This window comes from Hylobates moloch, unplaced genomic scaffold, assembly GCF_009828535.3.
Source record: "Hylobates moloch isolate HMO894 unplaced genomic scaffold, HMol_V3 SCAFFOLD_1, whole genome shotgun sequence".
In the NCBI taxonomy this organism is placed as follows: Eukaryota; Metazoa; Chordata; class Mammalia; order Primates; family Hylobatidae; genus Hylobates; species Hylobates moloch.
Window position 1 is genome coordinate 95,803,932 of NW_026652276.1, and position 22,632 is coordinate 95,826,563.

Consider the following 22,632-nt stretch of genomic DNA (forward strand, 5'->3'; position numbering starts at 1 on the left):
GGGAGAATGGAGAGGAAGGGGAGAGGAGGGAGAAGGGGTGGGAAGAGGAGAGAGGGAGCGGAAGAGGAGGAATGGGGAGGAGGGGGAGAGAGGAGAGAGGAGGTAGAAGGGGAGAGAGGAGGAGGGAGAGGGGGAAGAGAGGATGAGGAGTGGGGAGGAGGGAGAAGGGGAGGGGGAGGGAGGGGAAGAGAGGAGGAGGAATGGGGAGGAGGGAGAAGGAGGAGAGGAGGGTGAAGGGAGGAGGGAAGGGGGAGGGGAGGGGTAGGGAGGAGGGAGGAGCGAGAGGGTTGAGGGGGAGAGAGGAGGGGTGGGGAGGGGGGGGGGGGGGGCGGGGAGAGGGGGGGCGTGGTGGCCTGGGCTGTGCTCGTCGCCGCGCTCGTGGACCGGGGCCGGGCGGACTTGGGGACCGGCGGAGGACGCCGGGCGCGCCCGGCCCGAGGCTGGGGGAGCGGGGCGCGGGCGCGCAGGGTCAGGCGCGGGGCGGCGTGGCGGGCGCGCCGAGGACCCCAGGCCGGGCCGGGCCGGGCCGAGGTAAGCGGTGGCTGCGGGACGCGGGGAGACGCCGGCGGGGACCTGTCGGAGCCTTTGTCTGCGGCGCGCGCGGCCCCCCCGCCCCCTTCCGCCCGCCCGGGCGCTGCCCCCTCTCCCCAGCCCCCCCCGTCCCGAGAACCCGAGGCCACCCCGGCCGCGTCCTGAGCGGCCCAGCCCCCCGCGTCCGGCGACAAGCACGGACCCGGACCCCTGGGCCCCGGCCATGGAGGGGGTCGGCGCCACCGCCTCCCCGAGCATCGCGCGGGGGTCCTCCCGCACGAAGTTCCTCCCCGGACCCCCCCGCGCCACCCCATCGCTCCGCTGCCCCCGCCGGCCTCTTCCTGGTTCTCTGAAAAAGCGGCCGGGAGAGGCGGGGCCTGGGCTCCGGGATCACCTCGGGGCGGCCCAGGGGGTCTGTCCTTTGCCTGGGGGCGCAGGTCCGCGAGCCAACTTTGCGGCTGATGAGGCCGGGCAGGCGGCAGAAAGGCGCGGCGACCTGGGCCGGGGAGGGCGGTGGGCCCGGGGGCCAGCCTGTGGCCCCTGCATGCATCGGTCCCCCGGGGGCTGCAGGAAGCGGGTGGCTGGAGGGGCTTGAAACCCACCCCCACAGGAGTTGGAGCAGCTTAGACCGCTGGGCTGCGGGAAGGGCAGCAGAGACATCGTTAGCCCCGGTTAACGGGGACCAGGGGTGCACCAGGCATCAACTAACCAGGGCTGGTGACTGAGCCAGGAGTGCGAGCCCAGGCCGGCTTTCCAAGTGGAATTCGGTTCCCCTGGTCCTTCCTGGCTGGCTGGAGGAGCGTGGCCCCAGAGTGAGGCCAGACTGGCTTTGGGGTCCCGACGCCCAGGGCTTCCAGCTGCCCTGGGCCACTGTGCACTTCAGGCCCCGTGGAAATGGGAGGAGCCGGAGGGGGTCACTGGGCCAGGCTCCAGTCTGAGCTGCACGACCTCCCCCACCCCTGACTTGGCCTCTCTGTGCCTCAGTCGCCCTCCCTGCAAAGTGGTGAGGGGCCTTGGCCAGAAGCAGTGGCTCACTCCTGTAATCTCGGTTCTGGGAGGCCTGGGGCTGAGGGATCACCTGAGGCCAGGAGTTCAAGACCAGCTTGAGCAACAGAGCAAGACCCCCACCTCTACAAAAATAGAAATTAAAAAAATAAATAAATGGGGGAGAGGGGTGGGAGCCCTGCCTTGCCCATAGCAGTGTTAAGTGGCAGCTTGTGAAACTGTTGAATGCCTACTGTGTGCAGCTGAGCCTACCTCACCAGCCACCCACCCAGTCCCTGTTTGTGACACACTCTCACCCTCTTCTTCCTCTACTGAGTTGTGAGGTGGGGAAACTGAGGCCTGAGGGGTGGCCTCAAGGCCAAAGAAATGACCTGTGTCTTCTCAACGGCCCCCTGGGGCAGCCATCGAGGGGTCATGGCAGCTCAGAGTGGAGGAGCAGGACCAAGCCCTGTAAACGCTGGGGGTTGTTAAGCCAATGTGCATGTCATTAAATTTTAATTAAGGGGAGACAGGGCAGGAGGCCCTGGGCTGCCTTCCCACGGTGGGGGGAGCGGTAGGCTTGGATGTGGGGGACCGGGAAGGACAGAGTTGGAGGCCTGTGGCCCAGGAGAGGTGGGGGCGAGCGGCTGCAGCAGGCTCCCCACCCCCTCCACCATGGGGACAGTGGCTGGCCAAGCTGGGCAGTGTGGGTGGCAGCTGCCCACTTTGCCGACTGAGCCAGAGGGGACAGCAGCCGCCTCCTGGCTGGGTGCCGAGCACATCCACCTTCCTGGGTGGCGTGGCCTCCAGGCAAGGTGGAAACCTCGGCTTTCTGGCCAGGAGTGTTCGGGGCACTGCACGTCCAGGGGAGCATCTTGGGGGCCCTTGCTGAACACAGACCAGGCCTTTCTGGGTTCAGATGTCCTCCTGGGCTGGGCTGGCATCCTGAGCAGGAGGAGCATTTGATTGTTACAGACTGTCACCCTGACACCATCCCCTTCCCTGGCCCTGCAGGCTGAAGAAGAGCCTCGGGGTCTCTAAGACTTTGCTGACTCTCTGGCGCCTCCCAACGACTCTGGAGCTCAGGCTCATGTGTCCACTTCACAGGGGAGACAGGTGTGCAGAGCCCGCCCAGGGCCACCCTTGTTCAAGCCCAGCCCAGCCCAGCTCTGCTCTAAGCCTTGCTCGGCCCCCACCCCCACCCCACCCCAACCCCCAAGCTCCAGATGTGGCAGGAGGGCCAGGGCTGACGGGCAGTCAGGAGAGCCTTGAGCCGAGAAAGGGAGATACGCCGGGCTTCTCAGCCCCCAGAAGTCCGGGACCACCTCTCCCCTGGTAGTGGGTACCAATTACCTGGGTTGGCCCCCAGCTGTCAGAGGCTGAATCTCCCCAGCCCCCAAGACCTGGAAATGGGAAGGCCCTGGCTTCAAAGCCCCAGTGAGGCCCCAGGCCCCCTTTCAGGCCCCAGTTAAAACTCTGTAGTGAGCTAGAAGAGGGGGACATGGGGTCACAGGGAAGAGCTTGGTAACTGATCATTGAAACCTGCCTAGAGGCTGGGAAGGGGGTAAACTGAGGCAGGGGAGCTGGAGGAAATGAGACCCAGGAGATGGGACAAGAGCAGGCAGAGGTGACATGGGTCAGCCCCAGAGAAAATCTGGATGGGCTGAGCGCAGTGGCTCATGCCTGTAATCCCAGCACTTTGGGAGGCCAAGGTGGGAGGATCACTTGAGCCCAGGAGTTCAAGACCGCTATGGGCAACACAGTGAGAGCCCATCTCTACAAAAAAGAAAAAAAATGAGCTGGGCCTGGTGGCACACACTTGTTCCAGCTACTTAAGAGGCTGAGATGGGAGGATCACTTCAGCCTGAGAGGCAGAGGTTGCAGTGAGTTGTGATCACGCCACTGCACTCCAGCCTTGGCAACAAAGCGAGACTCTGTCTCAAAAAAAAAAAAAAATCAAGGTTCTTCTGGGCCTGTGGGACCTCGTGGGGTGGCTTCTTCCAGCCTTTTCCATGGCTCTCCCACATACTGAGGAAACTGAGGCACTACATTCAGCGCTCAGTGCTGTGCTGTCCTCTCTCTTAGCCTCAAGCTCCCTACGGCGAGCACGGATCCTTTCTGCATTCGGATAAATGAATACACATTATTAGAAAAAGAAATCATTGTCTGGACGTGGTGGCTCAGGCCTGTAATCCCAGCACTTTGGGAAGCCGAGGCAGGCAGATCACAAGGTCAAGAGGTTGAGACCATCCTGGCCAACATGGTGAAACCCCATCTCTACTAAAAATACAAAAATTAACCAGGTGTGGTGGTGTGCACCTGTAGTCCCAGCTACTCGGGAGGCTGAGGCAGGAGAATCGCTGGAACCTGGGAGACGGAGATTGCAGTGAGCCAAGATTGTGCCACTACACTCCAGCCTGGCAGCAGAGCAAGACTCCATCTCAAAAAAAAAAAAAAAGAAAGAAAAATCATTTTAGGGGAAAAAGCTAGCCTGCCCCAGGCACACACAGGGCTGCCCACACAGTGCAAGCGTCTCCATCACAGATGACATAGCGCCTTCCTTTCCTTCCGAAGGTCAGGGCTGGCAGATCCAAATTGAAGCAAGAAGCACTGAGGCAAGACCACAGGAAGAACTTCCCACCATGAAGGTGGTTGGCCCCAGGACCAAGGGCCATGGTGGCTCAGAGTGCCACACAGACCTGGGTTGGGGTCTGGGTTCCCCCACTTTCTGCCTGTGAGACCAAGCGGATTCTCACTTTCCTCAGCTGAAAAATGAGTGATAAAGGCAGCTTCCTCCCAGAGGACATTGCAGCGCGGTGCAGGCACGCATGAGGCTCACTCATGTCACCTCTTATTTCCAACTGCTCCCCAAGTCCTGGCATCGCACCACCAAAGTATTCCTCCATTCCATCTATTTCTCACCGTGCCCGCTGCCACCGTGCAGGCCACCTTGGTTGCTCCCCAGGGCAGCAGTCTCTGAGCCATTCTCCTCCCCTCTGACCCCTTCTCCCTAGATAGCAGTGAGGATGAGCATCTTGAGACACACCAGGTGAGTGCTGGGCGCAGTGGCTCAGTGGCTCACGCCTGTAACCCCCTGGCACTTTGGGAGGCCAAGGCAGGAGTTGGAGTTGGAGACCAACCTGGGCAATGTAGTGAGACCCCAACTCTACAAAAGAAATTTTTTTTAAATGCCAGGCATGATGGTTCAAACCTGTGGTCCCAGCTACTTGGGAGGCTGAATCAGGAGGATCCCTTGAGCCCAGGAGGTCGAGGCTGAAATGAGTGATGGTTGCACCACCGTACTCCAGCCTGTCTTAACACGGGCTTTTGTGCTCACTGGGTGGATGAAGGGACCCATGGCTCATGCGCTGACCCATAAAGCTTTTTTTTTTTTTTTTTGAGATGGAGTCTTGCTCTGTCGCCTGGCTGGAGTGCAGTGGCGCAATCTTGGCTCACTGCAAGCTCTGCCTCCCGGGTTCACACCATTCCAACCTGGGTGACAGAGTGAGACCCTGTCTAAAAAAAAACAAGCAAACAAAAACGCCATGTGACATTGCTTATCTGCTTAAATTAATGTCCCCTGGATGGAAAGGACGGTCCCCCCGGGGGATACAGTCCCGGCTGCATGGCATCAATGTGGTGAAACTGAGGCTCAGAGAGGTTTAGGCCCTTGCCTAAGGTCACACAGCTGGGCTGAAAACCAGGTGTTTGAACCTCACATCCAGTCCTGTTCAGGCACTTTCCTGGCTCCTTTGCAGTGAGGCATAGCTTGCTTTGGCCAATGAGTGTGACCAAAGTGACATGTGTCACTCCAGATAGAAGCTTTATGGGTCAATGCATGAGCAATGGATCCCTCACCCCAGAAGGGTGAGAAGACTTGGGGTGTCTTCTCACTCTTCTTCCCTCACCCGCTCTGTTTTCTCCAAAGCACAGGCTGCCATGGGCTCTGTTGGGAGCCAGCGCCTTGAGGAGCCCAGCGTGGCAGGCACACCGGACCCGGGCACAGTGATGAGCTTCACCTTCGACAGTCACCAGCTGGAGGAGGCGGCGGAGGCGGCTCAGGGCCAGGGCCTTAGGGCCAGGGGCATCCCAGCTTTCACAGACTCCAGTAAGTAGGGGTGCGGGCAAGGTGCGGGTCCTGCCCCAAAGCAGGGTGGGCTGTGTGAAGCTTTGGGGTATCGGGGAGCCATGGGTGGTCATAGAGGACTGGAGGCACTGACTGTCAGTGTGGATTAGATCTGCTGTATAACAAACACGCCCACCGTCTCAGTGTCTCTGCCCTGATACTGCGTGTGCCTGCTAGGGGGCCCTGCCCACAGCCCCAGACAGAGGAGGCTCTGTCTTAACATGGGCTTTTGTGCTCACTGGGTGGGTGAAGGGACCCATGGCTCATACGCTGACCCATAAAGCTGCTTTTTTGTGTGTGCGAGATGGAGTCTCGCTCTGTCGCCCAGGCTGGAGTGCAGTGGTGCAATCTCAGCTCACTGCAAGCTCTGCTTCCCAGGTTCACACCATTCTCCTGCCTCAACCTCCTGAGTAGCTGGGACTACAGGCACCCGCCACCGCACCCGGCTAATTTTTTGTGCTTTTAGTAGAGACGGGGTTTCACCGTGTTAGCCAGGACAGTCTCGATCTCCTGACCTCGTGGTCCACCCGCCTCGGTCTCCCAAAGTGCTGGGATTATAAGCTTGAGCCACCGCGCCCGGCCGCTGACCCATAAAGCTTCTATCTGGAGTGACACATGTCACTTTGGTCACACTCGTTGGCCAAAGCAAGCTATGCCTCACTGCAAAGGAGCCAGGAAAGTGCCTGAACAGGAGTGGATGTGAGGTTCAAAGACCTGGGTTTTCAGCCCAGCTGTGTGACCTTAGGCAAGGGCCTAAACCTCTCTGAGCCTCAGTTTCACTACATTGAGGAATTGGGCCAACTGACTTTGAGATCAGACTTGCAGAGTGGACAGCCCACAGGCTTGGAGTCTGACAGGCTCAGATTCAAGCCTGCCTCCCATCCTTTACCCACCAGGAGCCCCTGATCAAGTCACTGTTCTTCTCTGACCCTCGGTCTCTTCCTCTGGAAAAGGGGGATGATACTGTGTCAATGTGGTTGCACCAGAATCGACAGAATCTCGCTTGGGCCTGTCCCTGGCACTCAGGAGGCACCCTGTAAGCTATAGTTCTTTTCTGGAGAGCTGTTGTTTATGCTAGTACTTTAGGCTCAGAAACCTGGGCTAAGGCCAGGCACAGTGGCTCACGCCTATAATCCCAGCACTTTGGGAGGCTGAGGCCAGAGGATCGCTTGAGCCCAGGAGTTTGAGGCCAGCCTGAACAACCTGGCAAAACCTCGTCTCTACAAAAAATACAAAAATTATCCGGGCATGGTGGCACATACCTGTAATCCCAGCTACTTCGGAGGCTGAGGCAGGAGAATCACTTGAGCCCAGGAGGCAGTGGTTGTAGTGAGCCAAGATCATGCCACTGCACTCCAGCCTGAGCGACAGCAAGACTCCGTCTGAAAAAAAAAAAGGAAAAGAAAAAAGAAATTGGCTGACTAAAGTGGGAGCTAGTTAAGCCAGGCAGGCAGTCGGGAAGATCATGGACAGTCTGGAACCCATGGGCAGGAGCTTCTTGGAGTCTCTGAACTCCAGGAAGGCCTCAAGGTCTCACCCGATTAGGTCAGACCCCCCCAGGGTGATTTCCCTTTTGATGAACTTAAAGTTAATGGAGAAGGGACTTGAATTGCAAAACGCCTTCACAGCAGCACCAGGGCTAGGGTTTGAACTGGGAACTGTACTTCAGCCTGTCAGGGTGACCATAAACAGACCATCACGGTCCCCACCTTGCCAGTGTGGCTGCCATAGACATCTCCCGAAACCATGCCTTCTCTCCAGATAAAGGCAGCGACAAGGTCATACCGCCTCCGAGCATGATACAAAAACCCTGTACAACCCCAAACATGCTGACCCCTTCCCCAGAAGGACAGGCAAAGGGTGTTCACTCTTCTCCTTCCATATCCTATAATTTTATGTTTTATTTTTTTGAAAACAGAGTCTTGTGCTCTTGCCCAGGCTGGAGTGCAGTGGTGCAACCTTGGCCCACTGCAGCCTCTACCTCCTGGGGTCAAACGATTCTCCTGCCTCAGCCTCCTGAGTAGCTGGGACTATAGGCGTGCACCGCCATGCCCAGCTAATTTTTTTTTTTTTTTTTTTTTTGAGACAGAGTCTCGCTCTGTTGCCCAGGTTGGAGTGCAGTGGCGCAATCTCGGCTCACTGCAAGCTCCGCCTCCTGGGTTCACGCCATTCTCCTGCCTCAGCCTCCCGAGTAGCTGGGACTACAGGCGGCTGCCACCACGCCTGGCTAATTTTTTTTTTTTTAGTAGAGATGGGGTTTCACCGTGTTAGCCAGGATGGTCTCGATCTCCTGACCTCGTGATCCGCCCACCTCGGCCTCCCAAAGTGCTGGGATTACAGGCGTGAGCCACCGCGCCTGGCCATTTTTTGTATTTTAGTAGAGATGGAGTTTCACCATGTTGGCCAGGCTGGTCTCGAACTCCTGAGTTCAGGTGATCTGCCCATTGGCCTCCCAAAGTGCTGGGATTACAGGCGTGAGCTGGTTTCCTGTCCATCAAGCTGGCAACTTCAGTGGCTGTGATGGCGTGGGTGTGGTGGCCGTAGCCACAGTATTTGGTGGCTTTTGATAATGGCCAGATGACAGAGATATCTGGAACAGAGGGGAGCAGGGGTCACTGTGATGGACAGTGGCCATGGTGATGGCAGCCGGGGTGGTGGACATTACCCTGTGCGGTGGCCGTAGCCATGCGTGGAGCACGCCCCGTCTCATCTGGCGTCTCTGGCTTTAGCATTGGAGGAGCCAGTGCCCGATGACCGCTATCACGCCATCTACTTTGCGATGCTGCTGGCTGGCGTGGGCTTCCTGCTGCCGTACAACAGCTTCATCACGGACGTGGACTATCTGCATCACAAGTACCCAGGTAGGTCCCTCCACGGTCACGCCCAGCCACTCAGCATCTCATCATGGCCTGGAGCCTCCCAGAAACCCCCGGCGGGGAGGGTCCTACCCAGGGACCCGTTTTATTCACATCTCGGCTCCACTGTGAGCTGCTGAGTGACCTCAGGGCAGCCACTCACCCTCTCTGGGCAGCGAGCCCCTTCTGGGAGGTCGCACCCAGCAGGAGTCAGTGCAGAAGGTGGGGCCTCCCTGACCACCTGCTGTCTCTGGCCCTCTGCAGGGACCTCCATCGTGTTTGACATGAGCCTCACCTACATCTTGGTGGCGCTGGCAGCCGTGCTCCTAAACAACGTCCTGGTGGAGAGACTGACCCTGCACACCAGGATCACCGCAGGTGCGCTGGGCCCTGCCATGTGACACCTGCCTGTCATGGCTCCCACCTGCCTGGCCAGTCACCCACTCGCCTAGTTTCCCTGAGCCTCACTCCCCTCGCCTGTAAAATGGGCACACTTCCTAGGGCTGCCCTGGGGTCTGGTGTAAGACACCGTGGTGGGGCCTCTGTACCCCACGTCATGTCCCTGGGCCCTGCCCAAGCTCTTCCCCACGCCCAGTGTGTTCTTCCTTTCCATTCCTCTGCACGGCAACATCCAGCTTCAAGGCCCGGCTCAAATGGTGCCTCCTACAGGAAGCCCTCCAGGTGCCCCTGTTAGACTTGTAAAGCATCCTTGGCCCTCCTTAAAGGGGAAGAGCAGGGAAAGCCTCAGACCAACTCTTCAGGAGGGGCGAGGAGGAGGGGGCCCCCACCCAGTTGGCTCCACCACTCCCCTCACTGGCCTCTCCCCCAACAGGCTACCTCTTAGCCTTGGGCCCTCTCCTTTTTATCAGCATCTGTGACGTGTGGCTGCAGCTCTTCTCTCGGGACCAGGCCTACGCCATCAACCTGGCTGCTGTGGGCACCGTGGCCTTCGGCTGCACAGGTAGGAACCGGGGCCCAAGGGGGAGGCCCTGAGTACCCACTTCCGACCCCATCCCACCCCAGCCTTGGTCTCCTGCTGGTGGCATGTGACATGACGGGAGCCAGGCTGGCTGGGTGCCAGGTGTGTGTCCACCTGCATGCCAGCGTGCACACCTGCACACTGGCTCACACCCACACGAGCCTGTGTATGCAGTGTATGTAGTGTATGTACAGCATGTAGCCACAGAGACTCTGAGGCAGTCCTTGGTTTCCCTGGTATAAACAGGGCTTCAAAGACTGTTCCGCCTTTGTCACCATGTCACTGATTATCTTGGGCAATGGCTTTCATCTGACTTTGTCACCCAGGCTAGAGTGCAGTGGCATGATCATAGCTCACTGCAGCCTCAACCTCCTGGACTCAAGCCATCCTCCCACCTCAGCCTCCTGAGTAGCTAGGACCACAGGCAGATGCCACTAAGCCTGGCTAATTTTTAAAACTTGTTTGTAGAGACGGGGGTCTCTCTATGTTGCCCAGGCTAGTCTCGAACTCTTAGCCCCAAGCAATCCTCCCACCTCGGTCTTCCAAAGTGCTGGTATTACAGGCATGAGCCATCATGCCTGGCCTTTCAAACTTTTTTTGAAAACTACTTTTTATTTTGCAAAAATTTCAAACCTACAGAAAGCTCGCAAGAATGATACAGTGAAGTCCCATACGAGCACTCTCTCCCCCTCTCCTCCACCGCTCTCTCTCTGTGCTTAAATTTCTCCCTAAGTATCTATGAATATAAAATACATATTTTCCCTTGCACCATTTGGGAGTTAGTTGTAGATGTCATCACCTTTCTTGCCTAATTACTAATACTTCAGAGTGTATTTTCTATCAGCCAAGACATTTCTTTCCTTTTTTCTTTTTTTCTTTTTTTTTTTTTTTTTTTTTTTGAGACAGTCTCGCTCTGTTACCCAGGCTGGAGTGCAGCGGCACCATCTCAACTCACTGCAACCTCCGCCTCCCGGGTTCAAGCGATTCTCCTGTCTCAGCCTCCCAAGTAACTGGGATTACAGGCGCCCGCCATCATGCCAGGCTAATTTTTGTATTTTTAGTAGAGACGGGGTTTCACCATGTTCCTCAGGCTGGTTACGAACTCCTGACCTCAGGTGATCCGCCCGCCTCAGCCTCCCAAAGTGCTGGGATTACAGGCGTGAGCCACCGTGCCGGGCCCCGATAATGTTCTTTATAGCATTTTTTTTTTTCTGACCCAACATCCTCTCTAGATTCATACCTTTCCTTTAATCCAGGATGGTCCTTCACCCACCCCTGTGTTTCATGGCAGTGACATTTTGCAAGGGTCCAGGCCAGGCTTTGTAGACTTTTTCTTCTTTTTTCTTTTTTTTTTTTGAGATGGAGTCTTTCTCTGTCGCCCAGGCTGGAGTGCAGTGGCGCGATCTCGGCTCACTGCAACCTCCGCCTCCCGGGTTCAAGGGATTCTCCTGCCTCAGCCTCCCGAGTAGCTGGGACTACAGGCGCCTGCCACCACACCTGGCTAATTTGTGTATTTTTAGTAGAGATGGGGGTTTCACCATATTGGCCAGGCTGGTCTCGAACTCCTGACCTTGTGATCTGCCTGCCTCAGCCTCCCAAAGTGCTAGGATTACAGGCGTGAGCCACTGTGCCTAGCCAGCTTGGTAGACTTTCAAACTCTTTTTGACCATGACTTCCAGGAAGAAAGAAATACATTTTATATTATGGCCCTGTAAACACATTGTATATTTATAAATGATATCAAGCCTTCATGAACTAATACTCTCAATACTACTGTTCTGTTATGTTAAAAAACAAAAAAATGCTGTGACTAGATTTTATTTTTTTAGAGGCAGGGTCTCACTCTGTCACCCAGGCTGGAGTGCAGTGGTGGGATCATGGTTCACTGCAGCCTCAACCTCCTGGGCTCAAGGGAGAGCCCAGGCCCCCCACGTAGCTGGGATTACAGGCACAGGCACCACACCCAGCTAATTTTTAAAAAATTTTTGTCGCCATGCATGGTGGCTCATGCTTGTAATCCCAGCATTTTGGGAGGCTGAGGTGGACAGATCACGAGGTCAGGAGTTCGAGACCAGTCTGGCCAACATAGTGAAACCCCGTCTCCACTAAAAATACGAAAAATTAGCCAGGTGTGGTGTGTGCACCTGTAATCCCAGTTACTCGGGAGGCTGAGGCAGGAGAATCACGTGAACCCGGGAGGCAGAGGTTGCAGTGAGCTGAGATCGCACCACTGCACTCCAGCCCAGACGACAGTGCGAGGCTCTATCTGAAAGAAAAAAAAAAAAAATCGTCAAGACAAGATCTCACTTTATAGCCCAGGATGGTCTTGAACTCTTAGACTCAAGCGATCCTCCCTTCTTAGCCTCCCAAAGCACTGGGATTACAGGCGTGAGCCACCATGCCCAGCCTTGACCAGAAGATTTTAGTTAGACAAAGACTGCCCCTGAGGCTACTTCCAGGCCTGGATTTGCTAGACTCCAAAGTAGGGGCCTGTGCACTTTTATTTTCCCTAGATCCCGGTGGATTTCTGGCTGTAGTAGTTAGGATGAGAGGGGTTATTGCTGTATAACAAATTAGCCCACAAATTTCAGTGGCTCCATAGAACAAGCCTGACTTCTCCCTTTTGCTGCCTGTCCTCTCTGGAGGGTGAAGGGTGTTATGCTCCACCCAGTCTCTCAGGGCTTCAAGCAGACAGTCCTCTCCCCACTCCGTAACACATGGCCTCTCCTGTCCCTGCCCATGGGAAAAAGAAAGATTGAAAGTCCATGCAGGCTTTTCACTGCCTTACCCAGAAGTGACGTGTCATTTCTGCAGATGTTTCATCTGCCAGAGCTTGTCAATGACCCTGGCTGACCCCAAGGGTGCACTGGTTGGTGTTCCTACTGCTGCGTGTCAAATCTCTCTGCCATTAGTGGTGTTAACGGCTGTTTACGCACCCTTGTCCACCAACACAGTTCTCTCAAGCTAGTGCATTTCACCCAAGTTGACAGGTGATAATGGTGTCTCTGGGTTTTTCCTCTCTCTCTCTCTCTTAAGTGCAGCAATCCAGCTTCTATGGGTACACGGGGATGCTGCCCAAGCGGTACACGCAGGGGGTGATGACTGGGGAGAGTGAGTATCCGCAGACCCCCCGGGAAGGAGGTGCTGGGCTGCCCTGGGCTCTGGAAGCTTCTTCCTGGGGACTCCCCATGATGCGCCCTGGTCTGGGAGGGAGGCCCACAATCCCTGGGCAGACTGAGCTAGGGACTGTGATCACCATCTTTCCTGGCCTGGCTGGGGGTGGAAAAGGGGCACGCTCCCACATGGGACGGACATGTGGGCCCACACATGTGTACTGTGTTTCTGGGGTGTGCGATCCTTTGTGATGGGGGAAGCTTGTGTCTGAGCATGTGGCTGGGTGTGCGTTTGGTAAGTCTGCGTGTGCACATGTGTTGGGGGTGGGGCCCGTCCATGGCTGTGATGTCATGGACATCACGCTATGACTACAGCACCACGCTCTCCTTGCAGCCACGGACACACAAGCCACCCCCTGGTCAGCACCCCATGTGGGTGTCTCACGGGCTTCTCAAACTCACGTCTCCTCCACCCACCCTGCCACTCACACCTGCCCTTTCTCAGCAAATGGCCCCCCCTTGCTCATGCCTGAACCTTACATGACATCCGGCCCTTCTCCAAGTCCTAGGTCTGTCCCCTGGCCTCTAGGCCCTGCAGAGGGGCAGCACTGGCCCCGGGCACCGGCACTGTGTGCGTGGAAGCCCCTTCCTCTCAGGGTTGCCAATCTTCCTTCTGTGCCTGGACCGGCCCTGGGTCAGTGCTGCCCAGGCAGGAAGTGGAAGCCCAGGTCAAGACCCACGTGGGCCTGGCTCATTTCTCCCCTTGGGGGCGTTCTGCAACCCTCTGCCTGGTGCTGAGGTGGACCAGACGCCCCGGAGCTTCCAGACTCCCATCTAGGAGGTCCTGGTTCCTGTTGCTGGCCGGTAGATTTTGTGGTGTGGCTGAGCGAGAGTGGGTGCAGAATTGTGCCGGCACACTGATGTCGCGTGGTTTATGGAGCCAGAGCCCTGCCCACCCGCACGGGGTGGCCCACCATGGCCCTGACCCACCGTGCCTCATACTGGGCAGTGGCCCATGGCTGCACTAAGAAAAAACCCACAGCCTGCCCACCCCAAGGCCCTCCTTCCCGGCCTCGTGACCCTAATCGCGGCTTCCAGCGCCTCAAACATGAGCACTGAGTTCACAGCAGCCCCCGGCCAGAAACACCCGTCCCCAGGCTGCACTCCTGGCCCTGTCCTGCAGACCTCCACGTCAAAGGTCCCCAACGGGACAGGGGTCCTCGAACTGCCTCCCACCTCTGCGCGCCCTCTGTTCCATTCCTTTCTGCCCCCTGCCTGAATCACGCACAATCTTGTTGCATCCATCCTCTTCCCACCCTGCGCCCGTGTATCATCGCGGCCCTACTGCGTCCTCAGAGCAGGAGGGTGCAGCGACGCAGCAGGCACTGGGTAGATGCCCCATGGTAGGGGTGCGTGAGCGGCGTCGGGGTGGGGCTGCTGCGAGGGGCAGCTTCTGTGGGCAGCTCCTCTTGTGGCTGGGGCAGAGCTGGGGGCACCCGGAGTTGGGGTGGAAGAGACGGGACTCAGGACTTAGAGGGAGCGGAAGGGGGCGGGGCGGGGAGCTGGGGGAGCGGGTGGGACGGGGCTGCGTGGGGCCAAGCTGAGTGCGGGGGGGCGGGAGGCGGATGGGGGCGGGGGTGAGATGGAGCTGGGCGGGGCTGAGTGGGGGAGGAGCTGAGTGGGGGGGTGGGATGGAGCTGGGCGTGGCTGAGTGGGGGTGCGGGATGCAGCTGGGCCACTCATTGTAGGAATTGCTGGAAGGGGCTGGTGGAGCAGGTCTGGTTGCCGGAGTCGGGTGGTGGCAGTGGGCGGGGCCGGCGGTGATGGGAGGGGCCCGTGGGTGGGGCTGGGGCGGGGCGGTGCAGGGAGGTGCAGGGAGCTGGGCGGATCAGGCCCCGGCCCACTGTGCACGCCCCCCAGGCACGGCGGGCGTGATGATCTCTCTGAGCCGCATCCTCACGAAGCTGCTGCTGCCCGACGAGCGCGCCAGCACGCTCATCTTCTTCCTGGTGTCGGTAGCGCTGGAGCTGCTGTGCTTCCTGCTGCACCTGTTAGTGCGGCGCAGCCGCTTCGTGCTCTTCTATACCACACGGCCGCGTGACAGCCGCCGGGGCAGGCCAGGCCTGGGCAGAGGCTCTGGTTACCGCGTGCACCACGACGTCGTCACCGGGGACGTCCACTTCGTAAGTGTGCACCGCCCACCTCCGTTCCCTCCTCTGTCCCCACCGCAAGGTTGGGAACTACCCGGGGCCCGGTCCCTCCCCTGCATCCCAGGCTGCGGCCTCCTGCTGTGGTGGAGACTCCTTCCTGCCAGCCTCCTTTATTCTGTGGACTCACGTGTGGGTTCTTAGTGGCACCCCACGTCTCGTGGCCTAAGGCCCCACTCCACCTGCATCTGTGGTCCGGGGATCTGCCCAGCTGCTGTGTCCCATGGCGTGGGGCGTGCATGGCCCCTGTCCGCAGTGACACCCCACATGATGTACACTAAAGTTTCCATCCCTGGGACAGCCCGCGTTCGTTCTGAGGGTCTCAGCCCTCCTGGCTGCGCCAACCCACGCTGGAGATTCCTCCTGGAGGCTCAGCCTGGCAGCAAACTCTCTAGGAAGCTCACACCCTTCCTCCCTAGAGACGGGACACCAGGAGGGAAATTAGGGCTCAGGGATAACCCTGATTTCTCTGAGGGGATGTGGCGGGGCCCCCAGAATTTCCCACAGAAATCACCAGCCGGGAAAGGAAGTGGTCTCCCAGGTGGGGATAGACAGGCGGAGAGGGAAGACCAGGGGCTTGGTTCTGTGGCCCCTGAGTCTGCTGAGCTTCCCTGTCACAGCACAGAGGCACTGCCCCATGGGGTCCCCAGCACAGACAGCCCCTGCCAGGAGGTGCCCTATCCCACCATCCCTGGGCAGGCAGCCGTCCTTGGGGGGCTGGGGTGCCCTCTGGTGGCAGCAGCGCTGCACAGCCCCCTAGGCTTAGGGCCGGCAGCTGTACAGGCCTGGGGACACCTGCAGGGTGAGGTCAGGAGTGCCAGGCTATGCAGAGGCGGGGCGAGGGAGCCATTGGTCCTCGTTCCTGAGGGTCCGGAACCAGAAAGGTCATGCAGGTCTTGATCCAGTGAGTCACCTGGGCCCTTGGCTGGGGAGGCTGAAGTGAGCCAGAAACACCATCCCCAGGGGAGCCCCCAGACCCGGAGAGGGGCCCAGGATGGAAGGGGACAAGCCGTGGCAGGGGTGTGTCCCTCTCATGGTCAGGGAGGTTCCCCAAGGGGCTTTTGGGCTAAGACCTGACCCACAGGGAGGGTGCTGGGGCAGAGGGAAAAGCGTGTGCGGTGGCTCAGAGTCTGGGAGGAGCTCCTTTGGGTTTGGAGGAGGGGAGAAGCAAAGGGGTCATGGGGGACTAGATGCTCTGGTTGGTTTGGTAAGAAGCTGGTAGAGGGTTCATGGGAGTGATGAGATGGAATTTGCTGCATCAGAAGTGTGAGAGACAGCCAGGCGCAGTGGCTCACACCTGCAATCCCAGCTATATAGGAGGCCAAGGTGGGAGGATCACTTGAGCCCAAGAGTTTGAGATCAGCCTGGGCAACACAGCAAGACCCTGTGTTTACAAAAAAGAAAACGGCAAAAAAATTGGCCTGGGTGATGGCGTGTGGCTGTAGTCCCTGTTACTTGGGAGGCTGAGGTGGGAGGATTACCTGAGCCCAGGAAGTTGAGGCTGCAGTGAGCTGTGACTGCACCACTGCACTCCAGCCTGGGCAACAGAGCAAGACCCTCTCTCTCAAACAAAAAAGAAATGTGAAGTGAGAGACCTTGATACAGTGGGGGAGGGGTATCTGCACACAGTAGGCACCACCTGAATGTCAGCACCAGCCCCAGTGCGGCTCCTCTTCTGATTGGGCCTGGATTCCTGGCCTGTGTCTCCTGTCCTCCCCTCCACTCAAATCCCATCCCACTCCGTCCTCCCTCCAGGAGCACCCCGCCCCGGCCCTGGCGCCAGCCCCCAACGGGTCCCCAAAGGACAGCCCAGCTCACGAGGTAACCGGCAGCGGTGGGGCCTACATGCGCTTTGACGTGCCGCGGCCAAGGGTCCAGCGCAGCTGGCCTACCTTCAGAGGTGAGTGCGGGAGGGGGTCCCTCTGCAGCCCTGGTGCTGGCACCCAGGCAGGGGGTGGGGGAGGCAGGCAGCGGGAGGCAGGCGGGTCAGGGCGCTGCCTCTGACCCCCGCCCGCCACCCCCCAGCCCTGTTACTGCACCGCTACGTGGTGGCACGGGTGATCTGGGCCGACATGCTTTCCATCGCCGTGACCTACTTCATCACGCTGTGCCTGTTCCCCGGCCTCGAGTCTGAGATCCGCCACTGCATCCTGGGCGAGTGGCTGCCCATCCTCATCATGGCTGTGTTCAACCTGTCAGACTTCGTGGGCAAGGTGGGCTGCCTGCCCTGCCCGGTGTCGGGGGACGCCATGGGGTGGGGGTGACGGGGAGGCCCTGGTCCATCCGGGAAGGGTTCTGAGTGAAGGATGCACGTGGCTCCCAGGTGGAAAAGGCAAGAGCCGTGCAGTGGCACCATCCCGGACAGTGTCCTCTGGAGGGCGGCCCCAGCCTGATCCCACTGGGGCGCTCCAGAGTGTCAGCTGCATCTCGGAGGACAGGCGTGGCCCTCACCCTCTTGCCTCATGGTCACAGGTCCCCCGGGGATGAGCAAAGGAGGATGCCCCAGAGGGGACCCAGAGAGGGCAGGGACACTCAGAAATGGCTCAAAGAAATGGCCAGGTGCAGTGGCTTATGCCTGTAATCCCAGCACTTTGGGAGGCCAGAGATGGGTAGATCACTTGAGGCCAGGAGTTTGAGACCAGCCTTGCCAACATGGTGAAACCCCGTGTCTACTGAAAATACAAAAATTAAATGGACGTGGTGGAGCGTGTCTGTAATCCCAGCTACTCCGGAAGCTGAGGCAGAAGAATTGCTTGAAGCCAGGAGGTGGAGGGTGCAGTGAGCCGAGATTGTGCCACTGCACTCCAGCCTGGGTGACAGCATGAGACTCTGTCTCAAAAAACAAGCAAACAAAAAAAATCACTTAGCCAGCCGTGGTGGCGCGTGCCTATGGTCCCAGCTACTCGGGATGCTGAGGTGGGAGGATGGCTTGAGCCCAGGAGTTTGAGGCTGCAGTGAGCCACAATCGTGCCACTGCACTCCAGCGTGGGGGATAGACCGATACCCTGACTCTAAGGGAAAAAAAGGTAAGTGGAATTTGGGGGGTTTTAGAGGGGCGATCCGGAGAAGGGCAGGGGTGCAGCCTGAGCTGGACAGGCCCAGGAGTGTTTAGGGATGGGGCTGCGGCTGGAGGCTGTCGGGGGTGTGAGGGGAGTGGGGCTGTGGCCAGGACAGGGCACCCACATGCCTGGCTCTCTGCAGATCCTGGCAGCCCTGCCCGTGGACTGGAGGGGCACCCACCTGCTGGCCTGCTCCTGCCTGCGTGTGGTCTTCATCCCCCTCTTCATCCTGTGCGTCTACCCCAGCGGCATGCCCGCCCTCCGCCACCCCGCCTGGCCCTGCGTCTTCTCGCTGCTCATGGGCATCAGCAACGGCTACTTCGGCAGCGTGCCCATGATCCTGGCAGCAGGCAAAGTGAGCCCCAAGCAGCGGGAGCTGGCAGGTGAGGCCCGCGGGGCGTGGGGGCATCCTCCCAGCAGCGCAACGTCCCCCTCGCGAGGAAACCCAGGCCAGACCGCAAGAAGGTGCATTTGGGTTCTGGGGTTTCAGAACAGTCAATATCTGGGAGGCTGTAGGTGTGGGGACGTTCTCAGCCACTTCATTCACTCATTTGTTCGTTCGTTCATCCCACAACTACTTGGTGAGCCCCTCCTGTGGACCAAGTGCTTTTCAAGGCACTGGGGACACGGTGGCGATGAAACGGCACTCCCCGTGCTGTGAGACCGTCCAGATGTGGAGGCAGCCCAAGCCGGGCACAGTGGCTCATACCTGCAATCCCAGCACTTTGGAAGGGCAAGGCGGGCGGATCACTTGAGCCCAGGAGTTAAAGACCAGCCTGGGCAACACAGTGAGAGCCTCTCCTCTCTACAGAAATGTTTAAAAAATTAGCTGGGTATGGTAGCGTGCGCCTATGGTCCCAGCCATAGGCTGGGAGGCTGAGATGGGAGGATCACTTGAGCCCAGGAGTTTGAGGTTGCAGCTGTGATCACACCACTGCACTCCAGCCTGGGTGACAGAGCAAGATCCTCTCTGGAAAAAAAAAAAAAAAAAAAAAAGATCCCAGATTGGTGTGACTGGCTGAATGGCAGTAAGTCCTATGGGGAAAAATAAAGCAGAGAAACAGGAGTGATAGGATGGGCGAGTCAGACTCAGGAGCCAGCAGTGTAAATGGAACAATCTGGGAAGACCTCACTGAGGAGGTGACTTTTGAGCAAAGACCTGGAAGAGGTAGCAAGGGAGACAGCCATGCGAGGATGCAAGGGAAAGGCGTCCAGGAAGAGGGAACAGCATGTGCAAAGGTCCTGCGGCACTGAGGCCAGGGGATGGAGCAGAAGAGGAATGGGGTCTCATGGTTAATAAAACATCCTTCCAGCTGCCGTGGGCATGGAGGTGAGTGAGGAGCCACTTCACCAGTCCAGGCCCTTGAGAACGGGGCTCAGACCTGGAGGAGGTTGACGTGGCACTGGGAGGTGCTGGATTCCAGGTCTTGTTTGGACGGCAGCCTACAGGACCGGCTGATGGGTTGAGTGGTAGGGTGTGAGAGATGGAAGGGGGCTCCAGGTTTGGGGTCCACTGCTCAAGGCAAGAAGGCTGGCACTGGCACAGACTGAGATGGGAAGGGGCCTCGCCAGGAGGGGTTGGGGTTGGGTTTGGGACTTGGTACATTCGAGGTGCCCATCAGACATCCCAAATTGTCCCTGATTGGGAGGAAGCTGGAGGTTGGAGACTGGAGATTATTTATTTATTTTTTTAGATGGAGTCTTGCTGTGTTCCCCAGGCTGGCGTGCAGTGGCACGATCTCAGCTCACTGCAACCTCTGCCTCGCACGTTCAAGCAATTCTTGTGCCTCAGCCTCCTGAGTAGCTGAGATTATGGATGTCCACCACCATACCTGGCTAATTTTTGTATTTTTAGTAGAGGTGAGATTTCACCATGTTGGCCAGGCTGGTCTTGAACTCCTAACCTCAGGTGATCGGCCTGCCTCAGCCTCCCAAAGTGCTGGGATTACAGGTGTGAGCCACCGTACCTGGCTGAGACTGGAGATTAAAATGGGGAGGGTTGGGGCCAGGCGCACTGGCTCAGGACTGTAATCCCGGTGTTTTGGGAGGCCAAGGTAGGAGTATCGCTTGGGACCAGCCTGGGCAGTATAGGGAGACCGAGTCTCTAAGGAAAATTTTTTTACGTTAGCCGGGCGTGGTGGTGCATGCCTGTGGTCCCGGGTACGTGGGAGGCTGAGGTGGGAGGATCACTTGAGCCTAGGAGGTCAAGGCTGCAGGAAGCTACGGTTGTACCACTGCACTCCAGTCTGGGCAACAGAGCAAGACCTTGCCTTTAAATTTAAAAAATGGGGGTTTGGGAGACTCAGAGAAGCAGGCAAGGCCTGGAGTGCATAGCAGATGGCCTCGGGGAGAAGGAACAAGGAAGGACAGGATCCAGAGAGGGTGTTCCCAGGAGGAGCGATGGGGCAGCGGGTCCTGGAGGGGCAGCACAGTTCATGCGGGTGTCACCACGCCTCACACCCGGGCAGCTGTGGCCACCAGGTGGCTGCCCTGGCCCTGCTCCCCTCAGGCCGGTGTTGTCCACAGGGAACACCATGACCGTGTCCTACATGTCAGGGCTGACACTGGGGTCCGCCGTGGCCTACTGCACCTACAGCCTCACCCGCGACGCCCACGGCAGCTGCCTGCACGCCTCCACCGCCAATGGCTCCATCCTCGCAGGCCTCTGAGCCAGCCCTGCCTACCGCCTGCCAGGGATGCCGAGGGTCTGACCAGGGGCCCCGAGGCCTGAGGGCCCCTCCCCCGTCCCCACCTCAGTGCCTGCGGGGCCCTGAGCCTCCCCCTGTGCCAGCAGCGCCACCCCCTCAGGGTCCAGCCATCCCCCACCCTGGACTGAAGTTCTGCAAAGTCCTTCGAGGACCGGAACATGTTTCTGCGACCCGGGGCTCTGGCCAGCACTGTGTTCTGTGTTTGGTCTCATACCTGCCTCTACCTTCCATCTGTGTCCAGCGGCCCTAGCTCCAGCCTAGCCAGCACTCTGCGGGGTCACACGCACTGTGTCCCCACCCAGGAGAGCAGACACCCACCAGAGTGTGCGCGCCCAGTGACTGCACCCCGGCCTTCATCACCCGCCGGCACTGATCGGGGCACCACCTGGCCCAGCCTCCACCAGGGACCCCTCCTCACGAACCCTGGAGCCATGAGAGGAGAGGGGCAGCCCCCCACCTTGTCACCCTCAGGCTTTCCCCTTCTGTCCTCATTCTTAGAGACTGCTTCTCCCAAACAAAACACGTTAGCCATGAAGGAGTCGGAGCCCGGGGTCCGAATGGACCTGCCTGCGGTCTGCGTCTGCCTCTGGGGAACCACAGCGGTGATGCCAGCTGGGCACGTCAGGACCTCCCCACACACCCACGTGATGCCACAGGTCAGGGGGCTGTGCCTGACTAGGGAGCCCTCCCATTGCCTTCCTGGCCCGTGATAGAAGAGGGGAGGTAAGTTAGGGGGCTACGAAGCCAGGCCCCCACACCCTGGCTGAAGTCAGCTTGATATAGGTCTTGACCCTCATCCAGCAAGGGACCCGACAGACCCAAGGGTCCCCGGAACGTAGGGAGGGGCTGGGGGTCCCTCCAGCCTGGGCCTCCCAGAACAGGCCCGTGTGGGTGGCACCCTGAGGTCAGGGGATTCTAGGGGTGTCCTTCCAGAGACAGCGTTTCCAGGGGGAGGACCGCCCACCCTTCCAGACCCCCAGCCCCGGCTGTGACTGCCCTGTTTCACCCCTGCTGTGTCCCGTCACCCGTCTGTCCACTAACTGTACCGCACTGGCCATTAAAAGATGAAAGCAGACCGCTGCACCGCCGCCTGCAAGCAGAGTTTGTGCGTGGACGGGGGCTGGGACTGCCATCTCGGGATCCCGGTGGAACTCAGGCCGCCCCGCGTAAGCCGGTCCTCAGTCTTCCCACCTGTGAGGTGGGCCGGGTGGATCAGGGAGCAGAAGGGTGTCCTCACACCGGGTAGGCTTGGTTTGTGGGCAGGGCTGGGTAGTGGGGTGAGAGCTGGGAGCAGTTGGGGTTTGTCGCTCACCTTGATGACCCCCCAGTCTTCGTGAGGATCAGGGAGGATGGCTGCATGCAGCCCATTGGAAGGGGAAACGAAGCGGGCGCAGCTTGGCCCCTGCCCCTCGGGGATTGCATGGCGTCCTAGGAGTCAGAGCCTCCTGGCCTCGAGCCTCAGCTCTTTTGCTGATTTGTGCAATTTGGACAAAATCCTGCACTGTTCTGTGCCTCATATTTTCTTTTCTTTTCTTTTTTTTTTTTTTTTTTTTTGAGACTGAGTCTCGCTCTGTTGCCGAGACTGGAGTGCAGTGGCACGATCTTGGCTCACTGCAACCTCTGCCTCCCAGGTTCAAGCAATTCTCCTGCCTCAGCCTCTCAAGTAGCTGGGATTACAGGTACGCACCACCACACCTGGCTAATTTTTCTTGTAGAGACCGGGTTTCACCATGTTGGCCATGCTGGTCTCGAACTCCTGACCTCAAGTGATCCACCTGCCTCATCCTCCCAAAGTGTTGGGATTACAGGCGTGAGCCACTGCACCCGGCCTGTGCCTCATTTTCGTTTTTTCTTTCTTTACGAGCCAGGCTCTCACTCTGCCAGGGAGGCTGGAGTGCAGTGGTGCCATCATAGCTCACTGCAGCCTCCACCTCCTGGGCTCCAGTGATCCTCCCACCTCAGCCTCCCAAATGGCTGTGAATACGGGCGCGTGCCACCACACCTGGCTAGATTCTCTTATTTTATGTAGAGATGGGGTCTTGCTGTTGCCCAGACTGGTCTCGAAGTCTG

General features: G+C 58.6%; 1 protein-coding gene across 4 annotated transcripts; it reads left to right on the forward strand.

The window, feature by feature from the left end:
- Nucleotides 1-362: 362 nt before the first annotated feature.
- Nucleotides 363-21,753, forward strand: SLC29A4 (solute carrier family 29 member 4). Of its 4 annotated transcripts, none has more exons than XM_032755816.2 (11): nucleotides 363-531; nucleotides 5,444-5,623; nucleotides 8,371-8,502; nucleotides 8,761-8,874; nucleotides 9,329-9,457; nucleotides 12,512-12,586; nucleotides 14,509-14,771; nucleotides 16,551-16,695; nucleotides 16,821-17,008; nucleotides 17,997-18,237; nucleotides 20,381-21,753. In XM_032755816.2, exons 2-11 carry the CDS (start codon nucleotides 5,455-5,457, stop codon nucleotides 20,521-20,523), a joined length of 1,599 nt encoding a protein of 532 aa, XP_032611707.1. In that variant the 5' UTR covers nucleotides 363-531; nucleotides 5,444-5,454; the 3' UTR covers nucleotides 20,524-21,753. The 4 variants fall into 4 exon arrangements, with proteins under 4 accessions (XP_032611707.1, XP_032611711.1, XP_032611708.1 ...); XM_032755820.2 differs by having other exon boundaries at nucleotides 9,366-9,457; nucleotides 12,517-12,586; XM_032755817.2 differs by having other exon boundaries at nucleotides 5,449-5,623.
- The last annotated feature ends 879 nt before the right edge of the window (nucleotides 21,754-22,632 follow it).